Here is a 21,782-nt window from a genome sequence, read left to right as displayed (position 1 = left end):
CAAGGATCATCTGAATGAAGACTCTTTGTCTTTAGACTAACTAGCCAAAGGCTTTGAGATTCTATGTACCACAGCCTTTGCGACAGAAGTATTACAAATGGTTCCAACCAGACCCAACAATGTGAAGCCAATGCATCTAAAAGTTCACATTTAAAGCTTCCGGTCTGATGAAATGTCTCCACAGCACCACCCAAAGAGTGGTGGGGGGGGGAGAGAGAGAGAGAAGAAGATGATTAATACTGCACAAAACTAACTCGAGCAGAACATTAGCATCCGCTGCTGCGGCAAGCCCTACAAAGCTACGACTGGATTCATAATCACTGGAACCAAATCCATCTGCTAATTGATTTCATTCACAAAAGTGGGATTTAGTTGATTTACTTTCTTGGCACTGTGTGCCAAAGCTCACATGAAGTGACATTAATGCCACAGCAAAATTAAGGGGGGGGGGGGAATTAGGTTAACATGGTTTGTGAACTATTATTCTGGCATCTTGCTTTTTTGTAAAAATGCCAGATACTCTTGAGGCATAATCCATTAACTCCTGGTAATGAAAGAAGAAATGCTATACGTGACTGAAGAATGCTAAAAAGCGGCAGGAATCTTTCCTTTGATTCAGAGGGACTCTGGCTGTTAAGCTTCCTTTTCCTCCTTTAACTCCTATGCAGTGGTACCTCGGGTTACATACGCTTCAGTTTACATACGCTTCAGGTTACAGACTCCGCTATCCCAGAAATAGTACCTTGAGTTAAGACCTTTGCTTCAGGATGAGAACAGAAATCGTGTGGCGGCAGCGGGAGGCCGCATTAGCTAAAGTGGTACCTCAGGTTAAGAACAGTTTCAGGTTAAGAACGGACCTCCGGAACAAATTAAGTACTTAACCCGAGGTACCACTATATCAGGGGTAGGCAACCTAAAGCCCGGGGGCTGGATGCGGCCCAATCGCCTTCTAAATCCGGCCCACAAACGGTCCGGGAATCAGCATATTTTTACATGAGTAGAATGTGTCCTTTTATTTAAAATGCATCTCTGGGTTATTTGTGGGGTCTGCTTGGTGTTTTTACATGAGTAGAATGTGTGCTTTTATTTAAAATGCATTTCTGGGTTATTTGTGGGGCATAGGAATTCAATCTTCTTCTTTTTTCAAAATATAGTCCAGCCCACCACATGGTCTGAGGGACGATGGATAGGCCCACGGCTGAAAAAGTTTGCTGACCCCGTCCGTCTCCAGGTGCCAATACTTATGTAGGCCAAAACAGCACCATCCATTCACAAGAGAGTTGGGTGAACCTCCAGGTTTGCAGAAGTATGAGAGAAAACTCCAGAAAAGAAATCCTAAGCGATCAGGCGAGAAAACAGGAAGCCTGAACCAACTGCTCTAGGCACTGCAACATTTTGTTGCAGGGCACACTTTTCTAAAAACCATCTGCTTCAACAAATCCATCCTGCATCCATTTTAGGAAACAAATCCCCTGCACCCCGAAAGCTACAGGAGTGCCAGCTTGGACCTGCGACCGTGGGTAACCTGCTGCCTGCATGGCTCTGGCACTGAAATTTGTGAGTCCCTGGCCCCTTTCATGGGGAATTTTGTGGGTGTTCGTGCGCCCGGGGTCCCAGGGAGTTGACACCTATGGAAAGCTACAATACCAAGAATGTGTGCAGAGGAGGGCAACTAAGATGATCAAGCACCTTATGAGGAACGGTTGAAGGAGCCGGGTGTGTTTAGCCTGGAAAAGAGGCAAGTGAGAGGATAGCCATCTTCAAATATCTCAAGGGCTGTCACATGGAAGATGGATCAAGCTTGTTTCCTGCTGCTCTTGAGGGTAGGACTCGAACCGACTTACAAGGACTAAATATGAGGAAGAACCCTCTGACTGTAAGAGCTGTTGGACAGTGGAATGGACTCCCTCAGAAGGTGGTGGGTCTCCTTCCTTGGAGGTTTTTAAGCAGAGTTTGGATGGCCATCTGTCATGGATGCTTTAGCTGAGACCCCTGCATTGCAGGGGGTTGGACTAGATGACCCCTGGGTCCCTTCCAGCTCTACACTCTATGATGGTATGTGTGGCGTTTGCCCGTTCTTTTGAACAGGTCTGTACAGGGGGAGAGAAAGAGTTAATAGGTAGACCAATAGAAAAGCCAGAGGCGGAGCCTATATGTTTATAAAAGGGCTTAGCCCTAGGTTTAGTTAGTTAGTTAGTTAGTTAGTTAGTTAGTTAGTTGGGAAAAGGCTGTTGGGAAAGCAGTTGGCAGACAGATGGAAATAGAGAGACAGTTAGTGCAGTTGGTTCTTGTGTGAGGGGAGGTAGAAGAGTTAGAGACAGAATAAAATAAGACTAAAATAAGGGTAAAGGGTAACAGCGTTTCGAATGCATTTAAAGTTTATTTGTGTTTGCAATAAACTACAATCTTCATTGTTAACTTAAGAACCTGAGTGAGACTAAGTGATTTACCGGGGGGACCTGGTTGGTGGCAGCGGATTAGTGGTATACGGGTCAATAGTTGGTGAGACGACCAGGGGCTCCATACGAACGCCACAGTATGACTCTAAGAAAAAATGTGAGATGAATTCTCCTTGATATCTAATTTTATAAATGGGAGAATTGGGGCAGAGGCAGAGGGAAGTAGAGGTGCCCCCAGTCATGTGAGTTCTCCTGACTACAAGCTGAATTGGTATAGCCCAGACCAGACACGGGCTGACCACATGACTGTTCCTCCACAAGCCATAAATATTTGGTTTTTCAGGTAGTTATATATCCACCGCAGACGCGGGTGGCGCTATGGTCTAAACCTCTGAGCCTCTTGAACTTGCTGATCAGAAGGTTGGTGGTTCGAATCCCCGTGACGGGGTGAGCGCCTGTTGCTCTGTCCCAGCTCCTGCCAACCCAGCAGTTTGAAAGCACGCCAGTGCAAGTAGATAAATAGGTACCACTGCGGCGGGAAGGTAAATGGCATTTCTGTGCACTCTGGTTTCCATCACGGTGTTCTGTTGTGCCAGAAGCGGTTTAGTCCTTCTGGCCACACGACCCAGAAAGCTGTCTGTGGACAAACGCTGGCTCCCTCGGCCTGAAAAGTGAGATGATCACCACAACCCCAAAGTCGCCTTTGACTGGACTTAAACATCCGGGGGTCCTTTACCTTTACCTGAAGCTGTGCTAAGTTACTGCTTGGGAAATGGTCCTTCATTCAAAGTCCATTGAGATTCCTGCTCGCCCTGCTTTGCATGACTGCTGAAACATGATAAAAATATGTTCTCCCTCATGAGTTGCAGATTACAACACTGCTCTACAGTGGCAACATGATCAGCACCGGAGGGGATTGGGGGCTGGGTAGCTGGATGCACATCGCTGCTTGTGGACCTTATATATATTTATCCCATCCATCAAATGGACGTCAGCCTTTTGCCCCTATTCGTTTTTATCTACCATTTTCTTTGCATGCCTTCCAATAACTGTTGTGCGCTTATGGTGACCTGAGAACTCACCTGAGTCAGCTTTGATTTCCCCCTTCGACAGAAACCGAGGTCCGGGAGTGACTTGTCAGCTATATTGCGGAAAGTTCATGTTCCCCTATCATAAAATGCATGGTGGAGGCCAAATGAACTGTACGGCAATAAATTAAACCAGTAGATGTAAAACAATATAATAAATGCACTGAAGGGTAGAAGGCAGGGCAATCTGAAAGAAAAGTCAGGCCACTGGGATTTTAAGTGTATGAGGATCATAGGCAGACTTACTAAGAGGTGCTTATTTTTTCACAGCTAAACAGTATCAGTGAGCAGCACTGAGACAGGTAAACTGCTCATCAAACCAGAGCTCCTTACTAGAATTCAGGGGACACGGGTGGTGGTGTGGTCTAAACCACTGAGCTTCTTGGGTGTGCCGATCAGAAGATCGGCGGTTTGAATCCCCGTGACGGGGTGAGCTCCCGTTGCTCTGTCCCAGCTACTGCCAACCTAGCAGTTTGAAAGCATGCCAGGGCAAGTAGATAAATAGGTACTGCTGCAGCAGGAAGGTAAACGGAATTTCCGTGCGCTGCTCTGGTTTCCGTCATGGTGTTCCATTGAGCCAGAAGTGGTTTAGTCCTGCTGGCCACATGACCCGGAAAGCTCTCTGTGGACAAACGCCGGTTCCCTTGGCCTGAAAGTAAGATGACCGCCGCAACCCCATAGTCGCCTTTAACACGACTTAATCGTCCAGGTGTCCTTGACCTTTAACTTTACTAGAATTCTACTCCCTCTGTGAATTTCTCCCTTACGTTTGCCAGATTATATATGCTGGTGAATTTTCATGAAGACTTAATTTTAATGCAAACTGATTGGAATATGGCAAACTGAAAGAAACCAAGATTGACAGATTGGACCCTCCCTAGCTTTTACTGGTGATCAATCCAGCATCCACGGTCTACTTATCGCACTACTCAGTGAACATGACGCAAGCATTTTTGTTTATACATGGAGGTTTATCTGTCTAGAAAGAGCCAACTCCCAAACCCACAAAACACACTTCCGCTTTATTGCTTCTGTCTGAACATCAAATGCGAGGAAGTAACAAATGAATCTCATTGCATCCTGGCCAAAGTATCTTCTGTGAGAATAGAAGTTCAAGCGAGTTAAGGGCTTATTAAACCAACTGTTCTTTTGTGGATCATAGCCAGAATGTACTGAATGTAGGAAAGGTATTTTGCTGTTATTTGTCAACGTACAGGATACCATATTTTTCGCTCTATAAGACGCACTTTTTCCCCTCCAAAAATTAAGGGGAAATGTGTGTGCGTCTTATGGAATGAATGCAGGCTCCATGGCTTCAGTGAAAGCAACGCGAAGCTTCCGAAGCGCAACGGGAGCGCTCCCGCCGCTCCCCGGAGGCTTCACGTTCCTTTCGCTGAACCCAGGAGAGCAAGAGGGATCAGTGTGCACTGACCCCTCTTGCTCTCCTGGCTTCACTTTGCAGGAGAGGCGCTGCACAGCTTTCCTTCTCTGCACAGCACCCCTTCAGTGAAGCGGGAGGAGAAATGGAAGGGGCTCGTTTCTTGCTTGGCCGGACGCAGCCTCTCCGGGGCAAGGGGAGCCTTCGTCCCCTGCCCGGGAGAGGCTGCACACGGCTATCCCATAATCCAGGACAGCCAGCGGGATCACTGCACTGCAATCCTGCTGGCTATCCTGGCTTCTGGGATTCAAAATATTTTTTCTTGTTTTCCTCTTCCAAAAACTAGGTGCATCTTATGGTCTGGTGCGTCTTATAGAGCGAAAAATACGGTAACTGGCAATAACTTCTCAGGTCATATCCACCCCATGTGTTTAAAGCACAATCGAGCCCCTTTGATTATCAAGCAGAATCCTGGGACCTGTAGTTTGCCGACACCACAGAGTCACAATTCCCTGCTCTCTGGACAAACAGCAACTCCCAGGATCCTCCAGGACTGTCAGAGTGGTATGATAGTGCTTTTATTTATAAATCAGTATGGGAAGAGTAATGCTGACCCAGGAAGTGAAGGGGTGTGCAACTGACCAATGAAAGCAAATAAGCAAAAGCTGCTTCTTTTAGGGGAGAGGCCACAAACCAGTTAACAGGGCTAAAAGAGAATCTGGAAGGTATCCCAGGCCCTGGAAATGGCTGCGCTGCTCAGGTGATGCTGATGGAATGCAAGCTGATTGTTCTCGCTGAAAGGAGTCAGCAAACCACTTGGGCTTGGCTAACATCGGCACTGAAACTGCATGCATTCTGTTTTGTTTTGTTTTGTTTTTGACCCGATTCTGACTCAGATAAGCCATTCTGTAAGCACAGTGTGCTCTGCAAGGTGAACAGCTCTGCCTCCACCTGCAGAACTCTTGCTATAAAGTGTAGGCGGGGAAAGGGAACTTAGATTTAAAAATAGACCAAATTAAAAGGGGGAAAGGGGGGACTGAGCCCCATGCATGGCTTCTTTCTCATGGACTGCTAACCGCCGGTGATCAGGTCGTTAGAATCGGGGTGTGGACTGGCCGGGGGTGTGTCTTTTTTTCTATAAATGGAAGAAACTGAAGATGCACAGAGAGAGAAGCAACCGATGTCACACAATCACAGAACCATAGAATAGTAGAGCTGTGGAAGAGACCCCAATGGCAGGGGAGAAATTAGGCTTTATTTCACCCGGGTCAATGACCCAGTTTGGAACCCCCAGAGTGTGGGGGTGCCATGGCCCCAGGCACACATTTTTGAGTGGGCACAATCAGGTGACCCCATGACAGGCATGGAGCCCTGGCGGCTGAGGCGCAGTAGCAAGCAGGGTGGTCTAGTGGGCAGGTGGATGGAGGCAGAGGGCAAGGAGCCTACTGGAGGTGGGTTTCATTCATATTCCACACGGGCTCCATGTGCACCCCCCTGGTGTACCCCCCCAACCCAGCTGCCCAGTCCATCAGGAGAAACAACACTTGCCACGCCCCGGGCACCGGCAACCCACACTATGCCACTGCCTCCCCATGCATTTAGATATGCACATGCACATACACATATAGGCTGGGAAGCTCACTGGCACCCCTCTGGAGGCTTCACCTGGGGCAAAATAATAATAATAATACCAGGCTAGCCCCCCTCCCCATAGCTATAACACTGCCAAGGGTCACCTAGTCCAACCCCATACTATGTGGGCATCTCAGCTAGATCATACATGACAGATGGCCATCCAACCTCTGCTTAAATAATAATAATAATAATATCTTTATTGTCATTGCCCCCTCTCGGGGACAACGAAATTACTTGGCTGCTCCATCCACCCAGGTAGGGCACTCCACACAAAATCAAAACAACTATAAAAACACTAATTAAAACAATACAGTATAATACAGCAAGGAAGATTAGATGACTTTCAAAGTCCAGGCTTCCCATTCAGGGCCGAGATCGCTCTGGGGAAGAAGCTGTTCATAAGATGGCTCGTTCTTGTCTTCATCGTCCTGTATCTCCGTCCCGACGGCAGGAGCTCGAAGAGACAGTGACCAGGATGCGATGGATCTTTTACTATGTCCAGTGCCTTCCTATGGCACCTTGTGGCATAAATCTGCTCTAAGGTGGAGAGTGGGCAGCCAACAATGCTCTCTGCTGCCTTAACAACTCTGCACAACCCCAACCTGTCCCGGGTAGTTAAAAACCTCCACGGAAGGGATGTTGTGAATTAAGTACCAAGGAATTCATTTCAAAGATATGCTTCCTTGGGTGGCTGAGGTTTATAAGGAAATAATAAAGGTTTCAGCCTCAAGAACTCTGAGAACCCTGCCTTTTCTTCCTCAGTATGAATGGTATCGTTGGGAAACACCAGGTGAGGCATAAAACCCATCAAGATTTTCAGTCCACAAAGCTTACTCGTAAGTAAGTGACATACAGAACACAGGCTTTCTTTTGAGAAAAGGTGCATAAGATCAAGCTTCTAAGGCTGCAGTCCTATGAACATCTACCATGGATTCGGTGAGGCTTACGTCTGAGTAAATACGCACAGGATCAGCTGCTGGGTTCTTCTTTTAATGCACCTCCACCCTCCACTTTGAAGGAGAATTCTTTTTCTCCCCAACAGCCTGGACCTTCTCAATACGTGCAGTATTGTTGAGGGACACCAGGTAAGGAGGAGTAAAGCCAGTACAGCACATGGCATTTCTGCCTGCTGTAGCATCATTAAGTGGCCGGCCTGCCAAGACCTCAAGCAATGTTCAAGTGGTCCATCGAAAAAACAAGTGTTGGAATCACTGCCATTATGTTTAGACTCATTTGCAGCTATCTGGATTGCATTTATGAAACAAAGAGGCTAGGTGAGCAACAGCGATCCCTAGGTATTTGATAGCCACATAATTTTAGCAAGTACCACAAGAACTGTGACAGAATTGCAATAGTATGTGTCAGGGAACTGCCATCAGCTCAGGGGCGAGGGGGGGAAAGGCGGATGGATTACAGAGAGCCCCCAAAGATCGTGGGAAGCAGCATTTCCTCAGTGGGGGAAGGAAGCCACGCCTCTAGTGGGGAGGAGCTTCAGGGCTCGGAGGAAGCAAGGCGGTGCCAGGACACCTTGCCTGGGCAAAGCGGGGAAGAAGGAGGTCTCCCTTTACCCAAGCCTTCCTTGCGCAGTAGGCTTTTGCACAGAGAGGGGAGGCGCAGACTGGGCGTCAAGAAACTACTCTGCTGGGGAAGATTTAAGGACCGCCCACTCTCAGATTCTGCCAGTGAATGAGCAAGACACGGAATAGAGGCGCTCTGAATTGTAAAGGTTTTTAGCACCAATAATAAAGCTTTAGAAAGACAAGTGAGGCATCTTGCCTGATTGCTCTCGAGCAACCACCTGATACCCATTACAGTACGCAACAACCCTTTGCACCTCCATCGTGGCTTACGCTTACCTACCTGCGGACAAGCAATTTCAATTTCTTGCACGAGCCTTTCACTAAGGAGATGGCTTTCTGCCTGGAACTGCTGAGCTCCACCTCGTTGATGTTCACCACTTCATCCCCAGGCTGCAGCTGAGAGTTCAATAAATCTGCTTTCCCTCCTTCTTCAATCTAGATTGGGGGGTGGGGGCACAAGGAGAGAAACAGAACAATGGTTTCAACAGGATTGCTTTTCGCCACACACTCCTTCCTCCCACCCTAGAGAAATTAATGAAATTGTTGTGGACGTTCAAATTTATTTCTACATGCCGCATGAATATAAAGTTGTTGTTCTCAGCCCTGCTGAAAGTTGACTCAGTTCTCAGCCCCAAAGCTCTTGCAAGATTTCCAGAAACAATATTTCCACAGCCTCCTTTGGCAGGTTCCCCCTACCCTAGCACTCAGTTGTTCCTACTGTTAGGAAGCACAAATCTCACAGGGAATTCTATCTGTCACCACATCCTAATACAGTATTGTTGGGTTCCAGTTGTGCTTCTTTTGTTTCAGTACTTAAGAAGTATCAAGAGATGGCGCAATGTATCTGCCAAGTTGAATTGTTCTATCCAGTTTAACAATTTTCTTTCTTTCTTTCTTTCTTTCTTTCTTTCTTTCTTTCTTTCTTTCTTTCTCAGAACCATTTGTTTGCAAGGAAACAGCCTGAACCTTGAAACCAAAAGTCAACAAGACACAGAAATCAGAATGTGCCAGGACTCCTCAGCTTGGTGCTTCTGGCCTGAAGTGGAACAAAACTTCCTGAAACATATGTGATGTGGCCTATCAGACTGTGGCTGGTATTTTAGAACCAAGCTGTACGATCACAAGAGTCATGTGGTACGACTTTTTGTTGGGCTGTGCCAATTCAAACTGCAGATGGGGGAAACTGCAAGGAGAAATCTGCAGCCAGATTAAGTGACATTGCGTCAAGCAGGCATTATCCCCCGTCTTCCATTGCATTTTGACATCACTTTACTTATTGCAAAAAGTCCAATTTGGGGAAAGTGGGTTTGTTGAGTAAGGCTTCCCAATCAACTATAATTACGCATTCTGAATTTGCTGGTATGTGACTGAATTGCACAAGAAAATTGTAATGGTCCAAAAGCACTCTTTGATAATTCTTACTTTATTTTATTAAATTTGTATACTACCCTTCATCTGAAGATCTTGGGGTAGTTCACAGCATAAAAAGGCAAAATAAAAACACAAAATATATAATAGAAACAAGAGCAAGAACAAAACAAAAGAATAACCCCCCCCCCAAAAAAAAAAATTAAACACACATACTTAAAAGGGTAAAGGATGTCTGTCAGTCAAAGGCCTGGTTGAAGAGAAACATTCTCACCTGGTGCCTAAAGGTGTATAATTAAGGCACCAGGCGAACCTCCCTGGGGAGAGCACTCCACAGATGGGGAGCCACAACAGGAAAGACCCATATTCGTGTTGCCATCCTCTGGACCTCTTGCAGAGGAAGCACACAAAGAAGGGCCTCGGACGATGATCACACGGTCTAGGTTGGTTCATATGTTTATGAGGCAAACAGTGTGTTAAGTTGTGGGCGAACATATCAGACAACACAGCAATTCTTCAAACAGCTCTTCTTTATTCTGAGGCCAGAACTGAACTGAGCTGAAGGGCTCAGTCAGCCTGCTTATATAGAGCTCCAATACCTTGTTACTGTAACAACTTTCAAAAACTATCCAATCACTGAACGCCACAAATGATCGTTCATTTGCATACAAACTATCCAATCACTGAACGTCACTTTCGATCCTTCATTTGCATAACTATCTGCAGGATCCCCCTGCTGGCCCAGGGTGAGAACTTCAGTACATAACACAGTGAGCTTGAGAAGTTCCACACATTACATAAGAAAGCTGTGCATCAATATATTGCTTCAGTTTGGCTCCTATGCATATACTGTATAAACCAGTTTTCTTTATCCATCTGGATAAAAATACAGTGGTACCTCGGGTTAAGTACTTAATTCGTTCCAGAGGTCCGTTCTTAACCTGAAACTGTTCTTAACCTGAAGCACCACTTTAGCTAATGGGGCCTCCTGCTGCTGCCGCTGCAGGAGCACGATTTCTGTTCTCATCCTGAAGCAAAGTTCTTAACCTGAGGTACCTGAGAGCAACAACTACCAGACTTTTAGAAGACATCTGAAGGCAGCCCTGTTTAGGGAAGCTTTTAATGTTTAATGTATCACAGTATTTTAATATTCTTTTGGAAGCCGCCCAGAGTGGCTGGGGAAACCCAGCCAGATGGGCGGGGTATAAATAATAAATTATTATTATTATTATTATTATTATTATTATTATTATTATTATTATGGGTTAGCGGAGTCTGTAACCTGAAGCGTATGTAACCCGAAGCGTATGTAACCACTGTATATAGTAAAGTTGAAGCTAGCCTGTCAAGCTGGTTGATCTACTCCTGTGCTTTTTATTAATAACAATCAATCAATCAATCAATCGGCTTTTTAGTGATGTCTCAAGGCAAATAACAAACATAAAATCAGCTAAAAAGAGTTTTGAAAATAGTAAAGGTTTCTGGTATTTGGGGGACTTTAAGGAGACACTCACCTGCTGATTGCAGTGACCTATAGGATATATAAGGGATATGTTGTGTTAAAGATCACCAAGGGCTAGGGCTGAAGCTGAGCTGAAGTGATTTCACTCAAAATTAGATCACCCTGTGGGTTTTCGACAGCATCTTTGAGCTTCCAGTGCACTGCAGTTTAAACAGGGCCATATTCTGAAAATAAACCTGGAAGAAGTATTTACATTTAGGGTGTGGTGTCAACCCAAAGACAACAGCAGTGCTCAGATTCAGCAAGTGACGTCATAAGATACACAACTCTACCTTCAGCCAACGTCACCATGATTGCAAAGGCAAACAAAAGCCCAGCGGGAGACACCACCTATTTCACCAAGCACCTGTTTCAACAGACAGACTGGGAAACAGTGAAACCAGGAAACATGAAACGCAGCACGCCAACATGAGACCTTGCCAGGAAAGAAAAGTAAAGAGTCAGGATTGGTCGTTTGATCTCAGGGTAGCAAGACTGGGGATACTGTCCAAGTGGCCAAGAGAAGGAAGTCTATTCTGTTAGGATATTTCCATTCCACCTTAAAAGGGAGCAGGCTTTGTGAGTCACAGAGTCTGCGCATGTCCTGTTCACAGGATGTTTATGTTTCTATTGCTTTCGTTTCTCTCTCTGTCTGGAGACACTGATGCAGGCAGTCATGTCTTTCTTTGTTCTGATCAACGCTGACTAAAACCTGTAAATAATGCTCTCCTGAGTGCAACTTTTGGTTGTGCATTATCTGCTGATAAAGAGTGTGAGTCGGCTCTAGAATGTTCTGGAGCTCATGTCGCTAATTGCTGATACTGCGTGTCTACGGGAGGTCGATGGATCATCCGGCAGCCGGCTTGGGGGCCATGATGGACTTTGTCTCCCTGGCAGTATCCCAACATATTCTAGCCTTTGGGATCTAGGTGAACATTAGCTTAAAAACCCGTGAATCCCACAGGCTCCTAAGTAACCAGGGCAATCCAGGGCAGCATCTAGAACTGATCACTGGATGTGAGAGATGCAAATTTAAATTCCTACTCTGTGTCAGATGGCGGGTGTTGGGTACAGGTCTGCAATAACTCACAAGGTGTCCATGAAGTTAACTCTTTATTCAAAGAAACAAAACATCTCAGGGCTGGTGAGCAATTCAACTTCATGGTGAGTTCTGGCACCTATTTTTCTTGAAAAAAAGCACTGGTGGGAATGAGTTCCGTACTTTAACTATAAGAGCATTCATTGTTTTAAACAAGAACTACAGAGTTGACTGAGCAAGTGCAGAGAGGGCAAGCTGAAGGAAATAGCTCAGTGGATATATTTTGAAGCCCACACTGCAAAGGAGGTGGTGATATCGGCGCACTGGAAGGAGGCCTCAGAACATCTAGAATACCACTAGATGCTAAAACAAAAGTCTGAACAAAAAGTTTCCACTTATCCCCAATGTGGATACGGTAATATCTGTTAACAGTTGTCTGCATTGTGTTTTCTGCAGATACACTGTGGTAAGGTAAGGAGACAGTGACAAAAAATGATTTAGCTATTATATATTGTTGTTTAGTCGTCTAGTCGTGTCTGACTCTTCGTGATCCCCTGGACCAGAGCACGCCAGGCACTCCTGTCTTCCACCGCCTCCTGCAGTTTGGTCAGGCTCGTGTTTGTAGCTTCGAGAACACTGTCCAACCATCTCGTCCTCTGTCATCCCCTTCTCCTTGTGCCCTCCATCTTTCACAACATCAGGGTCTTTTCCAGGGAGTCTTCTCTTCTCATGAGGTGGCCAAAGTCTTGGAACCTCAGCTTCAGGATCTGTCCTTCCAGTGAGCACTCAGGACTGATTTCCTTCAGAATGGATAGGTTTGATCTTCTTGCAGTCCATGGGACTCTCAAGAGTCTCCTCCAGCACCATAATTCAAAAGCATCAATTCTTAGGCGATCAGCCTTCTTTATGGTCCAACTCTCACTTCCATACATCCCTACTGGGAAAACCATAGCTTTTACTATACGGACCTTTGTTGGCAAGGTGATGTCTCTGCTTTTTAAGATGCTGTCTAGGTTTGTCATTGCGCTATTATATATACAAATGTGGAAATGAGATATTATCTATTTGGATTTTTTTGCTAAGTATTATATAGCAGTCATAGGAAGCTACTTCATAAGGATTTGGACCATTTGTCCACCTAATTCAGTACTGTCTACTTTGACTAGCAGCAGATCTCCAGGATTTCAGAGAAGGGATCCTCTAGGTCCCACCTGGAGATGCCAGGGTTTGGACTGGGGGACCTTCTACATGCCAGGCCGATGCTGTGTATTATGAGGAACAGCCTCATAAATGCAACGAGGTGGGAAAGGCAACCTATAATTTCTGCATACCTTGAAATTTTGAAAGGAAATCTGATCTGGAAGGCAGGAGTACTGAGGGCCACAGCAACTGCCCTGCTCTTCTCAAAGATAATTGTGGCAAAACAGCCAGCACAAATGAACTGCTGGTGCTGATAATACACTATTCTGCAGGATAATAAAATAAAATAAAACTAAGATAATGAGAGAGCGACTTGTGTGGTTGCATGAAAAAGTTGCAGATTTATATTTGAGTTTCTCTCACAGTGATCATGAAGACTAGAAACCTGCTAGAAAACAAAATTTGCTGCTGGCATCAAAGGTGTAAACGGGATTGTGCTTCCTTATTTGACTCCTTGTGGCGACTCTGAATTCTTAATCCAATAGCAGAAAGAAGGCTTAGTCCTTAAGTTGATTTTCCACTTGGAGTCATTGCTGGCTCCACGAGAGATTTCTATTTAGGAAGCAAAGAGAAGCTCCTTCTCTTCATCTCCTTACTAAACAAAGATTGAGCTATAAATATGAAAACAAACAAAACAAAACAAATATGAAACAAAGATTGAGCTATAAATATGAATACAAGGAAAGCATCAAATGTTGAAGCAGCATTTCTTGCTCAATGACCAGGTAAGGTAATATATGTATTAACTCTGCTAAGACAATCAAACTGCCGCAGCAGCATGACACAAATTCTATATTTAGTAACTGATATGAAATTAAATATATTTGAATATATTTTGCTCCTGCTAGTCACAAGGAGCAGCAAATGGCTCTATAGGGCATCATATTTCCCCACCAGAAATCTGGCCTGGCATCTGCATTCCGTATCAACACCAATTTTTGCCTGGCCTTTGAAAAGACACAGTCAAGGTGTTTGGACACAGTGGAAGACAATGCAGTTCTAGGAAGAGGCGGATTTGGAGAAGCGTGACAGGTTCAGTCGCCCTGGGTGCAGAGTCTGGGGGTGCCACAAGGGGGCTCTGCAACTATGAGCTAGAATGGAAGGCGGGGAGGACCAAATTTGGGTGTTGCACAGGGCGCTGCTAAAATGTGAAACCTCAAGGTCTGCCATTGCGTCAGGCCTGGAGAATGTCAAGGAGGGCTGACTGAGTTCAGGCCCTGTAACCCTGGGCAAAAAGACTCTTTAAGGTGGCAGTGCCACAGCTGCATTCTCTTCCATTGTCTCCAGACACCTCGGATGGCACACGGGGTCTCTTGGTGAGGCTGCATTTTAAATTGCATTTTAACCCGTATTTTAAATTGCCCACCCCCCGTAATGTTTTTATTGTCATTTTACTGGTGTTAGCTGCCCTGAGCCCGGCTCCAGCCGGGGAAGGTGGGGCATATATATATATATATATATATATATATATATATATATATATGCAGGTTTTGGTGTCTTCGGGTGTCTTCCCGTGTAAGAGTCGGGGTGTCTGTGCGACGTTTCGACGAGGTCTCACTCGTCATCTTCAGGCTGGTGCTTTCGGCTTCTTGTTACTGGAACAGAGCAGAATCTGGTGTTTGAGTTCCTATAAATACTGTTGAGGGGTGTGGTGTATAGCCTCCAACGTTCTGGGCAGAGAGGAAGTTCCTAGATTAGTGTGCCTTTTCTTCTTTTGTTCCTTAATTACTTGAGGGATATCTTGAGTGATTTCATGAGTGATATTCTGAATACCACTGGGTGGGTCATTAAGTGTAGATTAGTTGCTAAAGCTTTCGTGTCTTGACCTCTTGAGCTTGTGAAGAGTTTTTCTGAGAAGATGGCTGTGCTGCATTTAGTTGTGCTCTGGCTTGGCTTCGTGTATAGGGGCGAGCTGTGGTTTTGTGCCTTGTGCCAGCCAGATCTGTGTAGGGATTGCAGGGGGGTGCAGCATCCGGAGGTGCCACTATAGTTTGGCTACTGGATGGAGTCTGTAATATGTCTGTGGAGAGGGTCTGGGTTTGGGTCTGGTGTGGTTGATTGGTGACGGCGTTCTGTGTGCCTCTGGTTCTGGTGTCGGTTTTTGTGGGGAGGGCTAATTTCCAGATGTCTGGCAGGCGGGACGTGTCGTCACGCTTGTTCATGTTGTGAGGGTGTTTCTCTATCTCGATGGCTTCCATGATTATTCTCTTGTGGTGATGTTCCATGTTAAAGAGCAATTTGGAATCTGCAAAATTAATTTCGTGTCCTGTTTCTTTCATGTGTTGGAAAAGAGAGGAAGTTTTTTCTTCTTTTTTGACGGCATTCTTGTGTTCTGCGATACGTGCATTTATTCGTCTGTTTGTTTGTCCAATGTACGTGGCTGGGCAGACTTTGCAGGGTATTTCATAGACCCCTTGGTTTTCCAGCTGGATTTTGTCTTTTGGGTTTCTGAGGATATTGGCTATTTTTTGGTTGGTGCAGAAGGCTGTTTTGATATTGTGTTTATGGAGGATTTTGCTGATTTTGTCTGTAGTGCCCTTGATATAAGGAAGGAGGGCCATGCCATTGTTTTCTTCTGTGTCTTGGTTTTTGGGGGGTGTTTCTTTTTGGATTAGCTTCGTAACCCTGTTTTTCTGGTATCCATTGGCGATTAACACATTTGAGAGATTCTGTAACTCAGTTGTCAAGTGGTCTTTGTCAGCCAGGCGTTTGGTTCTGGAGATGAGAGTCTTGGCTACGGAGTTTATTTGTGCAGGGTGGTGGTGTGATTGTGCATGTAAGTAGGGGTGATCCCATAGGTGCCCCTCTCACCGGTCATCGCAAATTTGTACATGGAACACTTTGAAACCAATGCTTTAGACAAGTCAGAACACAAACCCAAACTTTGGCTCAGATATGTTGACGACACCTTTGTAATTTGGCCACACGGGAAAGAAAAACTAGATAGCTTCCTCACACATCTCAACAGCCTACACCCCAAAATACAATTCACTATGGAAATAGAAGACAACAACCAACTCCCCTTTCTTGACGTCCTAATCTACAAAAAACCTGATGGCTCCCTAGGACACACTATCTACCGGAAAAAAACACACACCAACCGCTACTTACATGCACAATCACACCACCACCCTGCACAAATAAACTCCGTAGCCAAGACTCTCATCTCCAGAACCAAACGCCTGGCTGACAAAGACCACTTGACAACTGAGTTACAGAATCTCTCAAATGTGTTAATCGCCAATGGATACCAGAAAAACAGGGTTACGAAGCTAATCCAAAAAGAAACACCCCCCAAAAACCAAGACACAGAAGAAAACAATGGCATGGCCCTCCTTCCTTATATCAAGGGCACTACAGACAAAATCAGCAAAATCCTCCATAAACACAATATCAAAACAGCCTTCTGCACCAACCAAAAAATAGCCAATATCCTCAGAAACCCAAAAGACAAAATCCAGCTGGAAAACCAAGGGGTCTATGAAATACCCTGCAAAGTCTGCCCAGCCACGTACATTGGACAAACAAACAGACGAATAAATGCACGTATCGCAGAACACAAGAATGCCGTCAAAAAAGAAGAAAAAACTTCCTCTCTTTTCCAACACATGAAAGAAACAGGACACGAAATTAATTTTGCAGATTCCAAATTGCTCTTTAACATGGAACATCACCACAAGAGAATAATCATGGAAGCCATCGAGATAGAGAAACACCCTCACAACATGAACAAGCGTGACGACACGTCCCGCCTGCCAGACATCTGGAAATTAGCCCTCCCCACAAAAACCGACACCAGAACCAGAGGCACACAGAACGCCGTCACCAATCAACCACACCAGACCCAAACCCAGACCCTCTCCACAGACATATTACAGACTCCATCCAGTAGCCAAACTATAGTGGCACCTCCGGATGCTGCACCCCCCTGCAATCCCTACACAGATCTGGCTGGCACAAGGCACAAAACCACAGCTCGCCCCTATACACGAAGCCAAGCCAGAGCACAACTAAATGCAGCACAGCCATCTTCTCAGAAAAACTCTTCACAAGCTCAAGAGGTCAAGACACGAAAGCTTTAGCAACTAATCTACACTTAATGACCCACCCAGTGGTATTCAGAATATCACTCATGAAATCACTCAAGATATCCCTCAAGTAATTAAGGAACAAAAGAAGAAAAGGCACACTAATCTAGGAACTTCCTCTCTGCCCAGAACGTTGGAGGCTATACACCACACCCCTCAACAGTATTTATAGGAACTCAAACACCAGATTCTGCTCTGTTCCAGTAACAAGAAGCCGAAAGCACCAGCCTGAAGATGACGAGTGAGACCTCGTCGAAACGTCGCACAGACACCCCGACTCTTACACGGGAAGACACCCGAAGACACCAAAACCTGCATTCCTGTACCCGTGAAAATCTACGAAAGCATATATATATATATATATATATATATATATATATATATATATATATATATATATATATATAATTACCTTGCAATGCAGATTTGAAAAAAAGAAGGCAACAGATGGGATAGTTGGGACTTTGCTTGCTGCAACAGTCCCCCCCCCCAAGTTGTCCTGAACGTTTTTCACGCCCAGCCAACCATCTGGTCTGGATCCATCAAAACCCTACAGCCATCAGGATTAGCCAACACGTCCCCTGTGAATTTTCCTAACGGCCATCACCACATCTAATGACTGCAAGTGTTATGTATTCAGTGGGCTGTGTTTGCCTGCGCTCGAGTTTGGACTCTGAGCCCCTGTGTTCCGATTCGATGCATGATATCCAATCACAGAACATTTCAGGATTTGGGCCTCTGCCATTGGCCCTTGAACTCTGAGTTATGATTCGCAGCTTGGAAGTTTAGACAGCCAATCACGATGGGAGTGGGAGTGGACCAGGCCTTCAGAAATGTATATAAGCAGTTGCTTTGTCCAGTTCTGTTAGTTCAATAAAGGTTCTTGATGTGATCACTGTGTCATGCCTCGTGGGAGCCCACCTACACCTTAGCAAGTTGCCTGAATTAATCCCACCCCAGATAAGCACATCAGGGTTGGTCAGCCAACCAGCCTGGGACTCTGAACTTCTGTCAGCACTGGCATTGAGGGACAGCTTTCTCCACCATGCCTGAGAGCAGCAAGCTAGCTTAGGGGGCACCAAGCGGTTGAGTGGCACACACAGCTCTGCCCTCCAGCAGAGAGGGCAGCTGGTGGCCCTGCCACTAGGGCTCCCTGGCCCCTCCCCAAGAGCCACTGCCTGAGCCTCCCTGCCTAATGGAAGGTTCAGCTCTATTGCTGAAACTTCTTCTTTGAGAGCCAGTGTGGTGTAGTGGTTAAGAGCGGTAGACTCGTAATCTGGTGAACCGGGTTCACGTCTCCTCTCCTCCATATGCATCTGCTGGGTGACCTTGGGCCAGTCACACTTCTCTGAAGTCTCTCAGCCCCACTCACCTCACAGAGTGTTTGTTGTGGGGGAGGAAGGGAAAGGAGAATGTTAGCCGCTTTGAGACTCCTTAGGGTAGTGATAAAGCGGGATATCAAATCCAAATTCCTCCACCTTCTTCTTTGCCCTCTGCCAGCCTTCTTCATCTACTCTTTAATTTGAATTCAGCCTGATCTTTTATTTCCCTTCTCTTCCCTCCCCCTCCCCTTTTACAAAGATCACTCGCTCTGAGACCCCACAGCAAATTCTCCCCTGGTCTCCTCGCTGGCCCAAGTAGGACCAATTCAGCCAGCTAGCCCTGGGGATTATCTAATGCTTATTTCCCCTAAATTGATTTTTTATTTTAATTTTTATTCATGTTTTTATACTGTATTTTATGCTGCTTTTATAATTAAGTGTTTTAAATTTGTTGTTAGTCGCCCTGAGCCCAGTTTTTGAATCGGGAAGGGCGGGGTATAAATAAAAATTATTATTATTATTATTACTCTGCAACAGTCTGCCTCCCAGCGACTTCTGAAGCAGCCGCATTAGCAAAATGGCCCCAGTGGTTACACTGTGCAAACATTTGCGGGGTTTAAATAGAATTTTTAATCTGATAAATGGATCTGGATGTACTTTTTATAGAGTAGCTGTAGCTCAACAGCATTCCGCAACAATTGCTGCTTGGATAGGCAGTTTGGGCACCGTCACCAAAATACAGAAAAGGCAGATTGGCAGAGTTAACAACAAACATACCATCTTTTTTGCTCTATAAGACTCACTTTTTCTCTCCTAAAAAGTAAGGGGAAATGTGTGTGCGTCTTATGGAGCGAATGCAGGCTGCGCAGCTATCCCAGAAGCCAGAACAGCAAGAGGGATTGCTGCTTTCACTGCGCAGCGATCCCTCTTGCTGTTCTGGCTTCTGAGATTCAGATTTTTTTTTTTCTTGTTTTCCTCCTTTAAAAACTAGATGCGTCTTATGGTCTGGTGCGTCTTATAGAGTGAGAAATACGGTATTTAAAATGGTAGAAGGAACCTGCATGGTGGAGACACAGCTGCTGTGCTTAGCTTCCTGGGAGCAGTATCACTGCTGCTTAAGGCAAGAGGTGAAGGCGAATCCACAAACACCAGTAGGGGCATCAGATTGTTTCTGCCAGGGCACCCACATTAACCTCCCTCATGCTTCATCTCCTCCCTCCCATTAAGAGGTATAAATGGTGGGAGTGTAGTAAAATTTTTAAAAAATGGGAAATGATATACAATGAGTTGAAGAAAATGTTCCAATTAACATTTGTAAAAAAGCCTGAAGCTTTCTTGTTAAGGATTGCAGGAAAAGACTTGCCAAGGAAATTAAAAAAAAATTCCATGCACGCAACAACGGCGGCAAGAGTCTTAATAGCGCAAGGATGGAAGAATGAAGAAATCCCGACTAAAGAAATGTGGCAAGAGAAATTGGTGGACTATGTGGAATTGGCGGAATTGACGCATAAACTACAGGACAAGGATAACTGTGATTTTAAAGAATGGGAACCTTTTACGAAGTATTTAAAGAAGCAACAAAATGAACTGGACTCCTTGGCAGGTTTTGAATAAACACTCACAGATTCTTTATTGGTAACATAGCAAACTAAAGGGACCCCTGACCATTAGGTCCAGTCGTGACCGACTCTGGGGTTGCGGTGCTCATCTCGCTTTATTGGCCAAGGGAGCCGACATACAGCTTCTGGGTCATGTGGCCAGCATGACTAAGCCGCTTCTGGCGAACCAGAGCAGCGCACGGAAACGCCGTTTACCTTCCCGCCGGAGCAGTACCTATTTATTTACTTGTACTTTGACGTGCTTTTGAACTGCTCGGTTGGCAGGAATTGGTAACATACAGATAGATAAATTGAGGATCTTTACAATTTTATAACATGCAGAGAATAACATGTGCTGAGAAACCAGAGAGAGGAGCTGAGGGAAGTCTTGGGGAGGCGTGGGAGGGTGGGTTTTTTCTTTTTTAGGGGGGAGGGGGGAAATGTGGATGATGTATTTTTGATAAACTGTTATGTTGAAATCCCTAATAAAAAATATTTTAAAACAGGTATACAGTGGTACCTCAGGTTACATACGCTTCAGGTTACATACGCTTCAGGTTACATACGCTTCAGGTTACAGACTCTTCTAATGCAGAAATAGTACCTCGGGTTAAGAACTTTGCTTCAGGATAAGAACAGAAGTCGTGCTCCGGCAGCGCGGCAACAGCAGGAGGCCCCATTAGCTAAAGTGGTGCTTCAGATTAAGAACTGTTTCAGGTTAAGAACGGACCTCCGGAACGAATTAAGTTCTTAACCCAAGGTACCACTGTAAATTCCACTGCCAGAGAGCTAGGAGGCTCTGTCCCACTAGTTGAGCCATTTCTAGAAAAGGGGAGCCCTAGAATCTTCACAAACGGCAAACTAGGAACCAAACAAGGACCAGAAAGTAGGGACTGGGACTGTTATATAGGGACAGCAACCCTGGATCCAACCTCACTGGAGCCGCCATTTGTAAGGCCAACCACAACTCAGGCGCGCTAGCTCTGCTCTTGACATCTCTTGTATTTGGGTGTGTGCATTCCATGTCCCTTCTCAAAACAAACAGAGGCCACCTTCCAAAGGGCAATACTTCTGTTTCCACAAACTCAAGAGGCCTTTGGGCTTGCATTTCTCAAAGACCAGTCCTGTCTCTCCTTGTTCCCATCCTTTGCAGATTTTTTCCCCCGAAAAAAATTATTGGTTTTCCAAATTTTTAACAAACATAAAAGAAAACATTACACTATTAAAAACACAAACAAACAAACAAACATGTATCCTAACTGTTAAAATCCCAATTTAGTTATTATTGTTAATTGACTTCCTCAGATCCCCCCAAACTGAGTTTCCATAGATCTCATTGTAGCAGTTTTCCAATATCCACTTTCAAATAAATTTAACTTATTCAAATTACCACCTTGTTATGTACTGAGTTGAATAGGATCCAAACTGCAGCAGTCTGATTGGTCCTAGAACAATAGGATCCAAAATGCAGCAGTCTGATTGGTCCTAGAACAATGCAGCAGTATGATTGGTTGGCAGGAACCACCCAATCCTGCTCCAGATAGAAGTGAATCCACAACCTGATTGGCTTACAGTAGAATTCCGGA

General features: G+C 45.2%; 1 protein-coding gene across 1 annotated transcript in view; it reads right to left on the bottom strand.

Annotated features, from left to right (window-relative positions):
• The window catches only part of SHROOM3 (shroom family member 3), a 229,511-nt gene that overhangs the window by 163,972 nt on the left and 43,757 nt on the right, over positions 1–21,782 (bottom strand). The window contains exon 2 of the mRNA XM_082236253.1: positions 8,361–8,515. Coding sequence (XP_082092379.1) covers positions 8,361–8,515 — 155 coding nt within the window. The remainder of the gene's footprint in view (positions 1–8,360; positions 8,516–21,782) is intronic.

Source organism: Podarcis vaucheri (genome assembly GCF_965113315.1).
Source record: "Podarcis vaucheri genome assembly, chromosome: 9".
Lineage (NCBI taxonomy): Eukaryota > Metazoa > Chordata > Lepidosauria > Squamata > Lacertidae > Podarcis > Podarcis vaucheri.
This window is presented reverse-complemented; position numbering and strand designations above follow the sequence as displayed.